The 18,648-nt window shown below is 48.1% G+C and overlaps 1 protein-coding gene across 1 annotated transcript in view; it reads left to right on the top strand.

Moving 5' to 3' along the window:
- The first annotated feature begins 8,841 nt into the window (after positions 1 to 8,841).
- GUCY2D (guanylate cyclase 2D, retinal) overlaps positions 8,842 to 18,648 on the top strand; it is a 36,451-nt gene continuing 26,644 nt past the window's right edge. The window contains exons 1-6 of the mRNA XM_087714278.1: positions 8,842 to 9,663; positions 13,256 to 13,557; positions 15,769 to 16,123; positions 17,411 to 17,495; positions 17,635 to 17,731; positions 18,391 to 18,480. Of these exons, the coding sequence (XP_087570404.1) occupies positions 8,952 to 9,663; positions 13,256 to 13,557; positions 15,769 to 16,123; positions 17,411 to 17,495; positions 17,635 to 17,731; positions 18,391 to 18,480 (1,641 nt within the window). The 5' untranslated portion in view covers positions 8,842 to 8,951. The remainder of the gene's footprint in view (positions 9,664 to 13,255; positions 13,558 to 15,768; positions 16,124 to 17,410; positions 17,496 to 17,634; positions 17,732 to 18,390; positions 18,481 to 18,648) is intronic.

The following is an 18,648-nucleotide window of genomic DNA, read 5'->3' as shown; positions in this document are numbered from 1 at the left end:
GAAAGAATGATTTTAGCAGCTGATTTATCAGGAAACAATGATTTTAGCAGCTGATTTATCAAGAAAAAGATCTTAGCAGATGATTTATTAAGAGACAATGATCTTAGCAGCTAATTTATTAGATGATCGTAGCAGCTGATTTATCAGGAAACAATGATTTTAGCAGCTGATTTAAAAGGAAACAATGATTTAAGCAGCTATTTATCAAGAAAATGATCTTAGCAGCTGATTTATTAAGAGACAATGATCTTAGCAGCTAATTTATTAGGTGATCTTAGCAGCTGATTTATCAGGAAAATGATTTTAGCAGCTGATTTATTGAGGAACAATGATTTTAGCAGCTGATTTATCAAGAGAATCATTTTAGCAGCTGATTTTTCAAAAGACAATGATCTTAGCAACTGATTTATCAGGAAAATGATTTTAACAGCTGATTTATCAAGAAACAATGATCGTACGATGCACTCCGTATCGTCCCATCACATTGAGAACGTCCCTGTAGTTTTCGTGACAAAAGTGTAGAAATTATTATTTGCCAGGACGTCCCGTTTGGGGATTTTCTTCGTCTGTCCAATTTACACCTCTGTGATTCTCTGGTGGGCTTCTATGCCCATCGATAACATTCACCAGGTCTTATCTTGCAACTATGAGACTGTCCAGCTGGCCCTTTCACGTGTCTCCTGTCCCTGGGATCAGGAAGCCAGCCGGAGAAGCACCGGGACAGTTTACACAACTGTCCGCATCGTTACATAACAAGCAATCGGCAGAGTTGACAGGTTGTTTTGACCCAATTTCTATTTTTTACGGCAGTGTTTTTTCAACCTTGGGAACTTGACGATGGTTGGACTTCAACTCCCAGAGTCCCCCACCGATGCCCATTGAGTGGTGTTTCTCAAGCCGGCTGGGGGATTCTGGGAGTTGAAGTCCACCCACCCGTCTCCAAGTCCCCAAGATTGAGAAAGGATGGGCAATGGGCATCGGTGGGGAGTTCAACAGCGATTGGGACTTGGCCAACTCAAGTTGGCCAACTCAATGTAGAGATCTTGAAAAACAAGAGATGCTGAGAAATAAATGACGATGCATCCCTTCCCAAGTTGTGTGACTCGGCCTCCGAGGTCAGCAGGAGTTGAGCTTGAAAGTTAGAGCAGATGAACTCAGATGACTTGGGCTGATCCCAGCAAGCTAAGTAGGGTCAGAAGATTGCCTGGCTAGAGGGCCTGGCTTATTTAAAAAAGACACCAGCGTTGGAGAAGAAGAGGGCCTCTGTTGCAGCTCAGTTTGGAAAAAAAAAGACATTTTCTTTACAAATCGGAGCACTCTGCAGGAGCTGGAATCCATTCCTCTGTGAGTTTGTGCTTGGCAATGGTTGAGCATTCGAGATGGCATCTTCTTCTCTTCTTCCTCCTCACCAAAATGTAGGAATGGTCCTGGAGACAATGTGGACTAGAGGAGAGAGGAAGGAATGGAATATAATATAATAGAATAAGAATAAGAGCAGAGTAGAATAGAAACAAGAATAGAATAGGAATAAGAATAGAGTAGAGTGGAGTGGAATGGAATGGAATAGAACAGGAATAGGAATAAGAGTAGAATCGAATCGAATAGAATAGGAATAGAATAGAATAGAAATAAGAATAGGAATAGAATAGATTGGAATGGAATGGAATAGAATAGGAATAAGTGTAGAATAGAATAGAAATAAAAATAGAATAGGAATAAGAATAGAATAGAGTAGATTGTAATGGAATAGAATAGGAATAGGAATAAGAGTAGAATAGAATAGAATAGAAATAAGAATAGGAATAGGAATAAGAATAGAGTAGAATAGAATAGAAATAAGTATAGGAATAGGAGTAGAGTAGAATAGAGTGGAATAGAAATAAGAATAGAATAGGAATAAGAATAGAATATAGTAGAATAGAATAGAAATAAGAATAGAGTATTATAGAATAGAAATAAGAATTGAGTAGAGTAGAATAGAAATAAGAATAGAGTAGAGTAGAATAGAAATAGGAGTAGAGTAGAATAGACTGTAATAGAAATAAGAATAGAATAGGAATAAGAATAGAATATAGTAGAATAGAAATAAGAATAGAGTAGAATAGAATAGAATAGAAATAAGAATTGAGTAGAGTAGAATAGAATCTAAATAATAGTAATAGTAGAGTAGAATAGAGTGGAATAGAAATAAGAATAGAATAGAAATAAGAATAAAGTAGAATAGAATAGAAATAAGAGGAATAGGAGTAGAGTAGAATAGAGTGGAATAGAAATAAGAATAGAATAGAAATAATAGAGTAGAATAGAATAGAAAAGAAAAATAGAATGGAATATAGACGAGAATATAGAGAAGAGAATATAAAGTAGAATAGAATAGAATAGAGTGGATAGATAGATAGATAGATATAAAAACAAATGCCTGTGTGTCTGTGTGTCCCAGCATAACTCTGAAATGCCTTGAGCAGTTTCAACCAAACTTGGTACACAGATGACTTACTCCCTGGAAACAAATATTGTAGGGGTAAGACACTCCCAAAACCCCTCGGGGGCATGTGTTCTGTTAAGATACAGCCTGTTGTGCCTTCAATGGCTTCTACTGTACTGCCGTAAAATGGCTTCTACTGTGCAGTGCAGTGGAGTTGCCATGGTAACGGCTCCACAATGCTCCACAAGGGGGCTCTCTCTGGTAATGGGGGGGAGGAAATTCAACCTTAGAAATTACATTCGGTCCAAACATTTTCCACCTATAAATAAATACCCAGGCAACACCAGGTTATCGGCTAGTAGAATATAAAATAGAACAGAACAGAATATTTTTTATTGGCCAAGTGTGATTGGAGACATAAGGAATTTGTATTCTGAACCTTTCTGCCATGTTTACTAAACTTGTGGTGACGTCACCCTCTTGGGGGCTGCTGTTTCAAGGGGAATGGGAGAAATATTTGGAGGATCAATCCAATCCAAGGCTGGAAGTCTTGAAGAAGACTCCATGTTACCTCTGGGATAGGCAGCAGGGGTCACCAAATGCTACTTGTAAGGGGAGATTGGTAGGACAGGAGAACATCTCCATCTCCCCACCAGTGAAGTCCCTGGAAGGATCTGGTCGATTGCTATGAGAAATCAGGGCTGAATTAGGAGAGTGTGATTGAACAGGGCTCTCTCAAGTTCCGAGGAGATGATAACTATTGTGGTTATCTGTCACTATCTTCTAAACTAGGGTGGTTTAGAAGACACTGGGGGTGTCTCTCCATCTTCTCTGAACTGATGAGGTTTCCTAGTTGGGTAACGGAATGTCTGTAAGAAAACCGCTGAGCTCAGAGAGCACCAAGGACCCCATAGTTCTCCTCCTCCTCCTCCTCCTCCTCCTCCTCCTCCTCCTCCTCCTCCTCCTCCTCCTCCTCCTCCTCCCCTCCTTCTTCTCCACTCCACAAACCCCACACTCCCTTCCAACATTGATGACATTCCCTAGTTGGGTCCTGAAACATCTGCAAGAAAACCACCAAGTTCAGTGAACACCATGGACCCTATAGTCATCTTTCTCCTCCTCCTCCTCCTTCTCCTCCTCCTCCTCCTCCTCCTCCTCCTCCTCCTCCTCCTCCCTCTTTCTCCTCCCCTTCTCCTCCTCCTCTGTGCAAACCACCCTCTTTTGCAGCACTGATGATGTTATCTAGTTGGGTCATGGAATATCTGCTAGGAAATCACCCAGCACAGAGAGCACCAGGGAGCCCATAAAAAGAGAACCCCAGATAAGCGTGGATTAACACCAGACAAACAAAGAAAAAGAAAACAATAATCTAGGGGAGAAAAAACTAACACTCCTACCAGCCCACATCTACAAGAAAACCACCCAGCTCAGAGAGTCCCAAGGCCCCCCACAGTCTCCTCTTCCTCCTCTCCCCCTCCTTCTCCGCCTTCCCACCTCAACCTCCTCCCCTCCTCCCCTTCTCCTCTCCTCTACAAACCCCACTCCCTTCCAGCACTGATGACGTTCCCTCATTGGGTCCGGAAATGGGTCCTCCCCAAGCGCAGGGAGCCAAAGGACCCCCACACTTCAACCTTGAGCTACCCCTCTTCTCCCGTACCACAATCCAGCGTTACGGAGCCTTGGGCAGGGAGTTATTTAAGTCTCCTTGGTCTGAAGGCTTGATGTAAAATAAGATCTCCAGGGACGGATTAACTCCTTAAATCTCTCTCGGAAGGGTTCTTAGTTCTCCAAGCTCATTTAGAAGATGGGTCAGGTGAAATAGCCTTTGCTAACAAGCCAGAAGGTTCTGAATTGTTCTCAAAACCGGAACGGGAGTGAGCTGGAAATCGTGATGCGTTCCTGTTCGGTGATGTTTTTTTCGGGGTGCGTGTGTGTCTTGGCGGGTACCACATTTCCCCTGAAGGCTGCTAGATCGAGAAGAGTTCGCTTTAACGCAACGGGACGCTTGCCTGGTGCTCTCTGTGTTGAAGTCACCTCGACCCATCTTGGAATTTGGCGTCGAAAGTTCTCCCTAAATCCCAAAAGAATTGTGCCCTGGGATAAATAGTCCTAAGGGATGCAGCAGCTCAGGGGCTAAGATGCAAAAAGGTTTGGCAAAAAGGTACCCGAAATAATCAACTAAATATTTCATCCACGGTCAACTAGCCCAACTTTATATTCCCTCTGTTTTGCTCTGCGTTGTCTTGACTCTTCGGGGTGCAAAATGGTCAGGGTATTCAGTCCCTGTTCTTTATGGCCATGTTGTCAGGATCCCAAATAACGCCCCAAATGAAAGACATCCCCGAGATCTTGAAGTTTCCTCAAAGTCCCATTTTATTGGAGACATCACATTGGCACATCTGGGAGAAAAAACCCCCGAATCTGAAAGCTTCCAGGTTTCCCCCACCTAAACGAAAGTCCAAGCCCCTGCCCAGAACCCCCATGGGATCCGTCCCACGGCCCAATCGGGCACCGTCCCAACTGGAGATGCATCCCAATCACGCCCCTCCAGGTGCATGGCGAGATGTCCTTGACTCTCTGAGAAAGGAATGTGATTGTGATCTTCGATACGCCATATAATCCCCCCTCCCGTTTTCCCGCAGCATGAAATGTGGTGGGTTAGGGTTAGGGAAGGCCCAAGGCCCAAGATGGCTTCCAGGCCTGACACATGTCCCCAGTCACTACCAGTCCTGCCTCCAAGGGAATATGGGAGAAGAACCTACTATAGACACCGATGCATCTAAGAGTCGTTAAAAAGTTGGTTCTCGTTCTTCATCGGGAGATAAGAGCTAGACCAGGGGTGGTGAACCTTTTTGACCTCACTTACATGGCCACCCCCATAATTTAATGACCCCCCCGCGCCATGCCCTCTGTGCATGTGGCACCTCCCTCCACTGCCCTGCACATATGCACCCGGCTTTCTTGGAGCCTGAGGAGGGTGAAAACGGCCACCCCCATCCCCGCCGGACATTGGAAACGGACCGTTTTCCGACTTCTGGTGGGCCCAGTAGGCCCTCTCCAGACTCCAGAACAAAAACACCCCCTGCTCTCTGGAAGCCGGAAGATGCTGAGGAAGATGATGGGGTCTTTGGTGCCAATCCACTAGTTGTGAAGCATGGGTGTGTGGGGGGGTGACCCCGTCCCCCAAGGAAGCCCTGACCTGATAGGATTACCCCAAAGGAAAAACCGCACATTCGTGTGTGCTGCTCAGAACACGCATCTTTTCCTCTGCGGCGCAGCTCTGGCTCAGCCTCCATGGTGGGCTCCTGGGTCACATGACCGATTGAGTGGCCCCTCTCTTCAAAGGGCCGAATTAAAGGAAGAGACAAAGCGGGAGGGGAGAGCTGGAGTCCAGGGCTGTCAATCACGATTTCATGGAGGGCGTGGCCATGATGGGTGTGGCCATGGAGGGGGTGACAGGGGACTCATGTTTGGGGGGGGGAATTTGTTGTGGCCAAATGCTAAGGCAGGACTTCCCTGAGACCCTCCCTCCCTCCCTCCCTCCCTCCTTCCTTCCTTCCTTCCTTCCTTCCCTCCTTCCTTCCCTCTTCAATCTCCTTTCTTCTTCCTTTCTTCTTCCCACCTTCCCTTACCTCCTGCCTTTCCTTCTTTTTCCTTCCTTCCTTCCTTCCTTCCCTCCCTCCTTCCTTCCTTCCTTCCCTCTTCAATCTCCTACATCCCTTCCTCCCGCTCTCCCTTCCTTTTCCTCCCTCCCTCTCTTCCTCCCCCTCGCTCCCTTATCACCTTCCTTCTGTCAATCCTTCCTTCCTTTTCCTCCCTCCCTCCATCCCCTTCCCTCCCTTATCTTCTTCCTTCCTTCCTTCCGTCCTTCTTTCTTTCCTTCCTTCTTTTTCCTTCCCCTTCAATCTTCTTCCTCCCTCCCACCTTCCCTTATCTTCTTCCTCCCTCCCTTCTTCCCTTCCTTTTCCTCCCTTCCTTCCTCCCTCCCACCTTCCCTTATCTTCTTCCTCCCTCCCTTCTTCCCTTCCTTTTCCTCCCTCCATTCCTCCCCCTCACTCCCTTATCTTCTTCCTTCCTTTTTCTTTCCTTTTCCTCCATCCCTCCTTCCTTTCCTTCTTTTTCCTTCCCTCTTCATTCTCCTTTCTTCTTCCTTCCCCCTTTCCTTATTTTTCCTTCCTTGTCCTCTTCCCCTCTTTGTCTTTCATCTTTCCTTTTCTCCTTTCCCTTTCCCTCCTAAATCTTCTTGGAAGCACAAATATGAAGGGGGAAATGGTTCTCCTTTTGTTTCAAGTTTCCTTTGGTAGGCCTCTGCTAGCGAAAACGGACCCTGGGAGGGGGGGGAACACCACATGCACCCCCCCTCCCGTGCCCCGTTTTTGGGGTGAGGGTTATGCCTATTACGGAGTTCATGCTACAGTTTGGATACCTTCTCATCTACCAATGAGTGTCATCATTGAGATGGTGGGTCGCTGCAATTTTATTTGCAGATTTGACATGTTTTCGTTCTCTCCGTCTTCCCGCCCGTAAAATCCTCTTTTCCAAGATAATAAAACGAGTTTGCAAGTGTAGGAAAAAAAACTCTGAATTCTCCCCTCTCTCTTTTTTTTTTAAAAAAAAGTTTTATTTTTCTTTTTCATTTATACATTCACAAATGCACATTCTCAGAAGTACTCTTAATGTTAAAGTAGTAAAGGGAAATAGGGAAAAAAAGATCCTTTCACCTCAAGCGGAAAAAACGGAAGCGTTACAATCACTCAATCCACAAAAGATTACAGGCGAGAGCAAAAAACTTTCTAAGGCAGTCCAATAGGGATTAAATACGCTGCTTTGTTCTTGCTTAATGGACTAATTAAGAAAAGAGTTTCTTACGGCAATCTTCTAAAAGAAAAGAAAAAAACCTCACCAGGTGGAAACACTTTCATTTCTCTCTTCCTGGAGCCGTCTCCAACTATGTCAGCCGGGGGGAGCTGCCTGTTTGCCGCCGGTTGGAAGCGCTTCCCTTGGGTCGATCAGGGACTTTGCGATGTCCCCGCGACCAACAAGGTCTTGTCTTCCCGGTCACCGTCTCTTCGGGATGGTTTAGGTCCTGCTGGACCGTCCAGGGGCAAAAGTGTCATCGGCGGATTTGGACAGTCGAATCCGCACAATGTAACGTTGCGACGTTGGCTCCTCCTCTCAGAAGTACTCTTAATGTTGATGCGCTTTTAACATAGATCCCAATTCATTTAAAGATTTCAAAGTATAATCGGGATCGTTTTCATGTCATCCCGTACATCCATCTTATTTTACAACTCTACTACTACTCCTTTCCTCCCAACCTGCCTTCTCTTCCTTCTTTCCTCCTCTCCCTCCTCTTTTCTTCTTCCCCTCCCTCTCCCCCACTCCTCATCTTCCTCTTCCTGCCCTCTCTGCTGCTCTTACGAGCCCCTCCCTTACTTCCTCTCATTTCCCCTTTATTCTTTCCCTCTCCTTTCTTCCGTTGTTGTCTTTACTTATGTTCTTCTTCACTCTGAGGGATTTTCGGGGTGGAATTCAAGCAAACCCAGTTCCATATTTTATTTTCATTGTAGTAGTTCCGTATATATCATCTTTTGGAGATAGATTTGTATGGGAATACTTCTCTGTTTTTCCCTTCCCCATCCCTTCGTTTAATAGTGTGTCATGTGATAATCTTTTATCCATATTCTCTTCTCTTTCTTTTCTTTTCCTCTTTCATTCTTCCCTCCCTCCCTTATCTTCTTCCTTCCTTCCTTCTTTTTCCTTCCCTCTTCCATCTCCTTTCTTCTTCCTCCCTCCCTCCCTTATCTTCTTGCTTCCTTCTCTCCTTCCCTCCCTACCCCTCCTTCATTTGTTCGTTCATTTGTTCTGCCCTCCTTCCCTCCCTTGTTTCCTTTGCCTCCCTCTCTCCCACTCCCTTATCTTCTTCCTCCCTCCCTTATCTTCTTCCTTCCTTCCCTCCTTCCCTCCCTTGCTTCCTTTTCCTCCCTCCCTTATCTTCTTCCTTCCTTCCTCCCTCCCTTATCTTCTTCCTTCCTCCCTCCCTCACTTCCTTTTCCTCCCTCCCCCTCCCTTGCTTCCTTTTCCTCCCTCCCCCTCCCTCTCTTATCTCCTTCCTTCCTTCCTTCCAAGCAAACCCGGTTCCATATTTACATAAAAATAGATTCCCTTTTCCACATTTTATTTTCATTGTAGTAGTTCCAGATATATCATCTTTTGGCTGTAGATTTGTATGGGAATACTTCTCTGTTTTTCCCTTCGTTTAATAGTGTGTCGTCTGAGTGACCTGAGTTGTAATCTTTTATTCATATTCTCTCCTCTTTCTTTTCCTCTTTCCTTCTTCCCTTCCTCTCTCTCTCTCTCTCTCTCTCTTTGGACGGTGAAGAGACACCCTGATGTCAAACTGATGGCAGGAGATGGGCCCACAGATTTCTGGACTTGGTCCCTGAGGAATTGAAGTCCTGTGCCTTGTCTAATTTTTCCGTCCTCGCCTCTCCGCCCGATCGCTTGCTACGTCCACCACGACAACATGACCCGAATTTGGACGGGTTTCCTCCTTTGGCTCGCCAACCATCCGAGGTGGGCCTACGGTCGAAGGCCTCCTTGGTGGTGGTCCCTCTTCTTCTGGCCTCTGGTCCTTCGCCTTCCTCTCACCATCCACGCAACGACCTTCAAAGTTGGGGTGATAGGTCCCTGGAAGTGTGACCCCATCTACGCCCGAGCCTACCCCGACTCTGCGGCCAAGTTGGCTGTTAGCCGGATCAACAAGGACCCCACTTTAAACAAGGGACACCGGTTTGATTATGTCGTCCTTAACGAAGACTGCCAGACCTCCAAGACCCTCGTGGGCCTGCTCAGTGCAGAATATTACGCCTCTGGTTTCGTCGGTCCGGTGAATCCCACGGCCTGTCAGGTAGCGGGGATGCTGGGCAAGACTTGGAACAAGCCCGTCGTCTCCTGGTCTTGCTTGTCGGATGACGACGAGGTTGAGCGTTTTGGGACTTTCGTGCGGCCGTTGCCTCAGGCCTCCTTTGTGCTCTACACTGTACTTAAGTACTTCCAGTGGGCTCACCTGGCCATCATCACCTCTAAAGAAGACCTCTGGGTCCAAATGGGGAAAGGCCTGGCCGATTCGCTGAGGAACTTCGGCCTGCCCGTCACCGTCATGGCCACCGTGGACGATGAACCGAGTGGGGTGGAAGATGCCCTTCAGAAGATCAAGAAGGCCAACAATGTACGAGGTATGGTTGCCATGGGCAGATGTTCCTCACGAGAGGTCTAACGTAAGTCTGTTAAACCCTCGGTTTGAAAAACATGGAGTGTGTCTTAGGAGAAAGGGGTGTAGGCAGAGGTGAGATTCAGACGGTTCGGACCGGTTCGAGCGAACTGGTTGCAGAAATTTTGAGTGGTTCGGAGAACCGGCAAATACCACCTCTGGTTGGCCTCGCCCTCCCACAATGTACGAAGTATGGTTGCCATGGGCAGATGTTCCTCACGAGAGGTCTAACGTAAATCTGTTAAACCCTAGGTTTGAAAAATATGGAGTGTGTCTTAGGAGAAAGGGGTGTAGGCAGAGGTGAGATTCAGACGGTTCGGACCGGTTCGAGCGAACTGGTTGCAGAAATTTTGAGTGGTTCGGAGAACCGGCAAATACCACCTCTGGTTGGCCTCGCCCTCCCACAATGTACGAAGTATGGTTGACATGGGCAGATGTTCTAACATAAATCTGTTAAACCCTAGGTTTGAAAAACATGGAGTGTGTCTTAGGAGAAAGGGGTGTAGGCAGAGGTGAGATTCAGATGGTTTGGACCGGTTCGAGTGAACCGGTTCCAGAAATTTTGAGTGGTTCGGAGAACCGGCAAATACCACCTCTGGTTGGCCTCGCCCTCGCACAATGTACGAAGTACGGTTGACATGGGCAGATGTTCCTCACGAGAGGTCTAACGTAAGTCTGTTAAACCCTCGGTTTGAAAAACATGGAGTGTGTCTTAGGAGAAAGGGCTGCAAACAGAGGTGGGATTCTGACAGTTCAGGCGAACCGGTAGCAGAAATTTTGAGTGGTTTAGAGAACCGGCAAATACCACCTCTGGTTGGCCCTGCCCTCCTGCCCCCATCATTCCCTGTCCTATATTCCCTTGTTTTTTTTAGCTCAGCTTATTTTGCGTAGCAGAGCAGATTTTAGCCACCGGTTCTCTGCCCATTTGCTGGGTGAACATAGCCATGGTGGGTATGGCCTACTCAGCCTCCTGCACCACCGTGGGGAAGGGGCGTTTTCCCCCTCCCCAGGCTCCGAAGGCTTTTGTCGAGCCTCTGGGAGGGTGAAAATGCTCTTCCTTGGGTTCCAGAGGCTCTCCGGAAGCCAGAAATAGGCCCGTTTCTGGACCTCCAGAACCTGTGGAAATTCCGATTTTTCGCCTTCCCATTTTTCGCCTTCCGCCCTCCCAGAACATTCAAAATGGGGCGCGTGGACACTCCTGGGAGGGGTGGCCAGCCAGTCCTTGCAGCTACCGGTTCGGCAAACCAGATGTAAAATTAGCATCCAGTTTGCCTGAACCAGTCCGAACTGGCTGAATCCCAGCCCTGCATGTGACTCGACCCCATGTTTATGCACCTTCAGGAGAGCAAGCCGTGGTTGAACAGCCAACGTCTCAACTCTACCAACGAAGGGAAAATATCGCCCCACTCTGGTTTCATGCTATTATGGTGGTCCAACCTCCCCCCCCCGACCAAGCAGAAGACCCTAAAACCTGCCAGATAAATGGTTGCCCAATCTCTTCTTTGTAATTTTCATAGCAGCAAAGAGAAAGAGGAATAGAAAGAGGGCAGAGAAGAGCAACGAAGAGGATCAAAGGCCTGGAGACCACAACCTACGAAGAACGGTTGCAGGATTTGGGTTCGGCCAGTCTAGAGAAAAGAAGGACCAGGGGGGGGGGACATGATAGCAGTCTTCTAATATTTGGGGGGCTGCTCCAAAGAAGAGGAGGGGGTCAATTTATTCTCCCAGAGCCCCAGAAGGCAGGACAAAAGGCAACGGATGGAAACTAACCAAGGAGAGAAGCAACTTGGAACTAAGGAGAGACTTCCTAGCAGTGAGGACAATTAACCAGGGGAACTCCTTGCCACCAGAAGGTGTGGGTGCTCCATCACTGGAGGTTTCCAAGAAGAGAATGGACAGCCATTTGTCTGAAATGGTGGAGGGTCTCCTGCTTGGATAGGGGGCTGGACTAGAAGACCTCCGAGGTCCCTTCCAGCTCTATTCTGATTGATTGATTGATTGATTGACTGTTACATATTATGAAGAAGGTATCATCCTTTGGAAAACAGCTTCTCCTCCTTACAGATAGAAGCCTAAATAGAACTTTGGAAAGTTTAAATCATGACGGTATTTGTAAGTCGATGTAGGTTGATTCTTGATGGACATGCAGGGGAAGTGGGAGGAGGACATCTCCGTCTCTTCTTCCTGCCAAAGGGATGATGTCGTGGCCAAAGGATCCACAGAGGTTTCCTAGAGGAGGGAAGGATGGGGCAGAACACGCCAAAGAATGGTTATCTCATTATTTGGCGAGGAGGACTTGGTGCTCTCTGAGCTTGGTGGTTTTCTTGCAGACATTTTGTGACCCAACTAGCCAACATCATCAATGCTAGAAGGGTGTGGGGTTTGAAGAGGTAGAAGAGGAGGAGGAGGAGGTCCAATAATTGGGGGAGGCCTTCTCTGGGCTTTTAGGAGCCAGGAGCTGGAAAGGGTTACTTGGGGGAAACCACCGGTGGATCAAGCACACCTTGGGACTTTCTGGAGCTCCGGATCAACGCCTGGTGGCATCTCAGAGCTTCCAAAGGATCTGCTGGGGGTTTGGAACCTGGGTGGGCCTGAAGGATTCCACTCAGCCTTGACTCAGCTTTGATCAGCTCTCAGTTCTGTTGACCTTCTGACTCTTTTGAGGGGTCTAATCTTTCTCCTTGTTCTTCTCCTCCTCCTTCTGCTTCTTCTTCATTCCACCTTTATTCCTCCTCCTCTTTCTCCTCCTCCTTCATTACTCCTCCTCCGCCATTACTCCTTCTCTTCTTCCTCCTCCTCCTTCATGCCTCCTCCTTCTCCTTCATTCCTCCATTCCTTCTCCTTCCCCTCCATGCCTCCTCCTCTTTCTCTCCTCCTCCTCCTCCTCCTCCTTCATTACTCCTCCTCCTCCATGCACCCTCCTCTTCCATTCTTCTTCTCCCTCTTTTTCTCCTCCTCTTCTTCTTCTTCCTCCTCCTCCTCCTCCATTCCTCCTCCTTCCTCCTCCATTCTTCTTCTCCTCCTCCTCCTCTTTCTCCTCCTCTTCATTACTCCTCCTTCCTCCTCCTCCTCCTCCTCCTCCTCCTCCATGCCTCTTCCTTCAATATCCTCCTCCATTACTCCTCCTTCCTTTCCCTCCTCCATGCCACCTCCTCCCTTCTCCTCCTCTCCTCCTCCTCCTCTCCTCACCTTCCTCTTCCTCCATTACTCCTCTCCCCATGCCCCTCCTTCATTCTTCTTCTCCTTCTCCCTCTTTTCCTCCTCTTCCTCCTCTTCCTCCTTCATTCCTCCCTCCTCCACCTCCATTCTTTTTCTCCTCCTCTTTCTCCTCCTCCTCCATTCCTCCTCCTCCCGCTTCCTCCTCCTCCTCCATGTGTCCTCCTCCTTCATTACTCCTCCTCTTCTTCCATCCTCCTTCATGCCTCCTCCTTCTCCTCCTTCTTCATTCCTCCATCATTCCTTCTCTTTCATTCCTCTTCCTCATCCATTCTTCTCCTCTTTTCCTTCCTTCCCCTCCCCTCCTCTGCAACGCCTCCCTCCCTCCTTCCCTTCTGCAGCGGTCATCATGTGCATGCACTCCGTCCTTTTGGGTGGGGTGGAGCAGCGCCTCCTCCTGGAGAAGGCCGAAGAGATGGTGATGACCCGAGGAAGCTACATATTCATCCCCTACGATGCCCTGACCTACAGCCTGCCCTACCAGGGGGAGGTCTATGAAGCGCTGGAGGACAACCTCAAGCTGCGCCGGGCGTACGATGCCGTGCTCACCGTCACCATTGACTCTCCAGAATATTCCTTCCGTCAGGCCTTTGAAGAGGCGCAGGAGAAGAAAGAGATTCCGGGACAACTCAACGTGGAGCAGGTGCCCGACTGACAGGGGGGGGGGGAAGGAAAGTGGGAACGGGGTTGGCGGGAATCTGGATCTTACAGGTAGTCCTCCAAGGTCCCTTCCAGCTCTATTCTGATTCTAAAATGGTGTAGGCTCTCCTTCTTGAGCAAGGGGTGGATTAGAAGACCTCTAAGGTCCCCTCCAGCTCTATTCTGATCGGTTGATTGACTATTACAGGGATCGGCAACCTTAAACACTCATAGAGCCACAAAGGTCCTAACCGGATGCCCCCCTGTTCAATTCCGGGGCTGACCAGAAGTCCGGTTCCCCATAGAGTTTCCTTCTAGCACGGCGTCCATTTCCTCTCTATCTGTCCTAACCGAAAGCTTATCAATTGTGGAGCTGACTGGCGACAGGGAGCTGCAGCAGAGGGATGAAAGAGCCACATGCAGCTCCAGAGCCGCAGGTGGCTGACGCCTGCACTATTTCCACAGAAGTAAACAAGGGAGATTTTTCAGCCTGTGCAGATAGTCCACAAGCTGGCCACGCCCACCCAGTTGGCCATGCCCAGTCAGCTGTGCACAGTGTTCAAGTGAGCCATGCCCATCCAGTTGGCCATGGCCAATCAGCTACCCGCAGTGAGTTCAGTTCAGTGACCATTCAAAGTTACAACGGCAGGGGGAAAAGCGACTTATGACAGTTTTCACACTTGCGACCATTGACGTATCCCTGTGGTCACGTGATCAAAATCCAGACGCTTGGCAATTGGTTCATACTTATGATGGTTGCAGTGTCCCCTTTTGCGACTTTCTGATCAGCAAAATCAATGGGGAAGACAGATTCACTTAACAACCGGGTTACTAACTTAACAACTGCATTGATTCCCTTAATAGCTGTAGGAAGAAAGGTCATACAATGGGGCAAGATTCACTTCACAGCCGTCTCGCTTAGCGACACAAATGGGGGGCTCCGTGGTAAGTCTAAAGGCTAAAACATATAATGACGGTTGCAGGAACTGGGCCTGGCTAGTCTAGTGAAGAGAAGGACCAGGGGAGACAGGAGAGCATCTTCCAATATTTGAGGGGCTGCCACAGAGAGGATGGGGGTCAAGCTATTCTCCAAAGCACCCGAAGGCCAGAGAAGGAAGAATGGATGGAAACTGACCAAGGAGAGATTCAACCTGGAAATAAGGAGAAATGTTCTAACAGTGAGAACAATCAACCCAAGGAACAGAAGTTGCTTTTGGAAGTTGTGGGAGCTTCATCACTGGAGGCTTTCAAGAAGAGACTGGACGGTCATCTTGTCAGAAATGGTGTAGGGTCACCTGCTTGGGTGGGTGGGGGTTTGACTAGATGACCACTAGATGACCTACAAGGTCCCCTCCAAGTTAATCTGTATAAATCTCTAACTCGAGAACTATCGGTAGCAGGGATGTCAAACTTAATTTCATTGAGGGCCACATCAGAGCTGTGGTTGACCTTGGGGTCTGGGTGGGTGTGGCCAGCTTGACACAACTCACCGGGCATAGCTGATTGGGCATGGCCAACTGGGTGGGCGTGGACAGCTTGACGCCACTCACTGTGTGTAGCTGACTGGGCATGGCCAACTGGGTGGGCATGGCCAGCTTGACGCCACTCACTGCGCGTATCTGACTGGGCATGGTCAACTGGGTGGGCGTGGACAGCTTGACACTACTCACTGCATGTATCTGACTGGGCATGGTCAACTGGTTGGACGTGGCCAGCTTGATGCCACTCACTGCGCGTATCTGACTGGGCATGGTCAACTGGGTGGGCGTGGCCAGCTTGACACTACTCACTGCATGTATCTGACTGGGCATGGTCAACTGGGTGGACGTGGCCAGCTTGATGCCACTCACTGCGTGTAGCTGACTGGGTATGGCCAAATGGGTGGGTGTGGCCAACTTGACACCACTCCCCAAATTGCTGGCATGTTTCCTCTTCGCATTGGGTAGACTAGGCCAAAGCAATGTGGGCCAGCTCCTTACATTTTGTAGGACCCATAGGCCTTGTGTTTGACACCCCAGGTGTGTAGTCTTGGGAGTGTGCCTTCCAAACTGCCTCTGAGTCCTGTGGAACGTCCAGAGACAAGGTTCCCCCCTACCCAAATGGCACCTCTACACTTACAAGAGTGTTGGAAACCAAACAAATCCTTCTTTGGTGTCAATGTACACAAAAGTACAATGTTCAGTCTTGGCTTAGTTCTTTTTCCTTCTCCTTTCAGGCCCATCCTTTGTTCGGCACCATTTTTAACTCCATCTACTTCCTGGCAAAGGCCGTGGAAAACACTCGGCTGTCCGGAAAGAGGGTGGTGGGAACAACCATTGCTGAGCATGCCAAGGACTTCGAGCTGGAAGGCTTTAGCCAGCCGGTGTCCGCCGACGAAAAGGGAGTCGCCGAAGTCCCATACATCGTCTTGGACACGGACGGAAGAGGCAGCCGTCTTCGCCCCGTGTACAAAGTAGACCTGTCTTCTGGCCTCCTGCGTTTCATAGGACGGGCCGTCCACTGGCCTGACAATACCAAGCCGGCTTCGGATTCCAGTTGTTGGTTCAACCGTGGCATCATTTGTACCGGGGGTAAGTGTGGAAGCGAAGTAAGATGGATTAGATCAGAGGTACGCAATGGCTCAGTGGCTAAGACCCTGAGCTTGTCGATCAGAAAGATTCGGCTATTCGGCGGTTCGAATCCCTACCGCCACGTCATGGAGTGAGCTCCTGTTACTTGTCCCAGCTTCTGCCAACCTAGCCGTTCGAAAGCTCGTAAAAAATGCAAGTAGAAAAATAGGAGCCACCTTTGGTGGGAAGGTAACAGCGTTCCGTGCGCCTTCGGCATTGAGTCATGCCGGCCACATGACCACAGAGACGTCTTCGGACAGCGCTGGCTCTTCTGCTTTGAAACGGAGGTTCACTGCCTTCTAGAGTCGGGAACGATTAGCACATATGTGCCAGGGGAACCTTACTTAGATCAGGGGTATCAAACAGGATTTCGCTGAGGGCTGGATCAACATTGTAGTTGTTTTCCGTGGCTCACGGGCTTTGAGTTTGACACCCCTGGGGCAGATTACAGACAGCATCTGCCACCTGCTGGACTAGCTAAACTCTTTAAAAACACGTCTAGCAAATGATGGAAATGTAACCCCAAAACGGGCACATTTTATCATTTGTGGTGGAATTTGTGTCAAAGCCAAAAAAAAATTTGGGCAAAGATACACGGGTGGTTGGAAAAGATGATAGGGAAACCGAAATTGTTTTTTTATTATATGCCTTTAATGTTACACGTCTTAACAACAGTGAGGATCATTTTCGCACAATGCTGGGAAAAATGAAGGTATATGTCGTGAGATGAAGAAATAGTCAAAAAGATACTAGATTGTGCAGAAATGGATAGATTGACGTTGAAAATTAAACAGGATGTGGAATACTATCAAGTTGTGGGTGCTCCATCACCAGACGAGATTAGAAAGCCGTTTGTCCAGAAGTGTAAGATAGGGTCCCCTACCTGATTAAGGGGTTGGACTAGACGATCTCCAAGGTCCCCTCCAGCTCTTATTCTATGTAAGTTCTGTGTGATTTTCCCCCTTCCCCACGAACGTCGTTAGCCTTATCCCGTCTCTTCACAAGTAAAATCTGCCAGTTTGGGAAGATTCCTGTAAAATAGGTTTTGAGTTTCCAGCAATTTAGAATTAAAGAGAGACTTCCTAGCAGTGAGGACAATTAACCAAGGGAACAGAAGTTGTGGTGCCCCAACACTGGAGGGTGTTTTTTTAAGAAGAAACAGGACACCCACTTAGTCCTATGTGGCCACGGGAAAGGTGGACCTCAGTCCAAAGAACATGAGTTTCTACTTTCTCCTCCTCCTTCTAGGTGTGGGTGGCGGCTTTGTTTTCTTCCTCTTCCTCCTTGTCCTTCTCTTGTTCTTGTGTGGATCCGTTGTGGCTTACTATCTTCGGTGAGTTTCACGTGATTCCCTCTTACGATTCTCCCCTCCAGAAAGGCGATTGGGAGTGGCGTGGGGGGGACGGTGCTTCAGTTACGGGTGACCATTGTTCACCTCTGATATTTTTCATTGCTCGCCTCGCTTCTTGCAGACGCCGCTTTCTGCATGACCAGCTCTCTGAAGGACCCAACAAGATTGTCCTCACCGCCGACGACCTGACCTTCATCGACTTCCCAAGCAGTATAAAGGTAAGCCAGGTTTGACGCGATAAAAAGGAGGAGGACACAACCCCATGGAGATAGGAAAGGTGATCGTTGAGTGAAGCACTCCAAAATCAGAGTGCGGGCCGAGTGAATAGTGACTGTCTGAAATCCAATCAAGAAAAGAGGTTGGGTCAAAAGACCACTGTCACTGATTTTGCAATGCTGGGAGAGATGGCCAACTTTGGGACCATTAAGATGTAGATGTATCTACCCAAGGTTAGGTCCACCTGTCTTGTTCTTTGGGAACATCAAGATGTAGAGATAACTACCCAAGATTAGGTCCATCTTTCTTCTTCTTTGGAACCATCGCAGATGTATCTACTCAAGGTTAGGTCCATCTTTCTTCTTCTTTGGGACCATCAAGACATAGATGTATCTGCCCAAGGTTAGGTCTACCTTTTTTCTTCATTGGGAACATGAAGATGTAGATGTATCTACCCAAGGTTAAGTCCACCTCTCTTGTTCTTTGGGACAATCAAGATGTAGCTGTATCTACCCAACATTAGGTCCACCTCTTTTGTTCTTTGGGACCATCAAGATGTAGAGGTATCTACCCAAGGTTAGGTCCACCTTTCAAAGGTTGCTCAATAACATTGTTTCAGAGCATTCTTTAGTTTACAGTGACCTGTCTTGTTCCTCCCTAGAAGTTGGATGACAGTCCTGGAGGAAACGGCTCGGAGAAGAAAAGTTTGAAAAATGGGGCGGAGGAGGAAAAGAACGTAGCCGTGGTGGAGGTGAAGTCATATTCCTTCCTGCATAGTCTCAAATACTTCACCCATCCCGCTCTCTCTCTCCCTCCCTCCCTCCCTATTTATCTAGCTCCATCTCTCTTTCTATCTATCTATCTATCTATCTATCTATCTATCTATCTATCTATCTATCTATCTATCTATCTATCTCTA

This window comes from Thamnophis sirtalis, unplaced genomic scaffold (assembly GCF_051295495.1).
Source record: "Thamnophis sirtalis isolate CommonGarterSnake01/CBP01778 unplaced genomic scaffold, rThaSir2_p1.2 scaffold_4, whole genome shotgun sequence".
Lineage (NCBI taxonomy): Eukaryota > Metazoa > Chordata > Lepidosauria > Squamata > Natricidae > Thamnophis > Thamnophis sirtalis.
The sequence above is the reverse complement of the archived record's forward strand: the minus strand, read 5'-3'. Positions and strand labels throughout refer to the sequence as shown.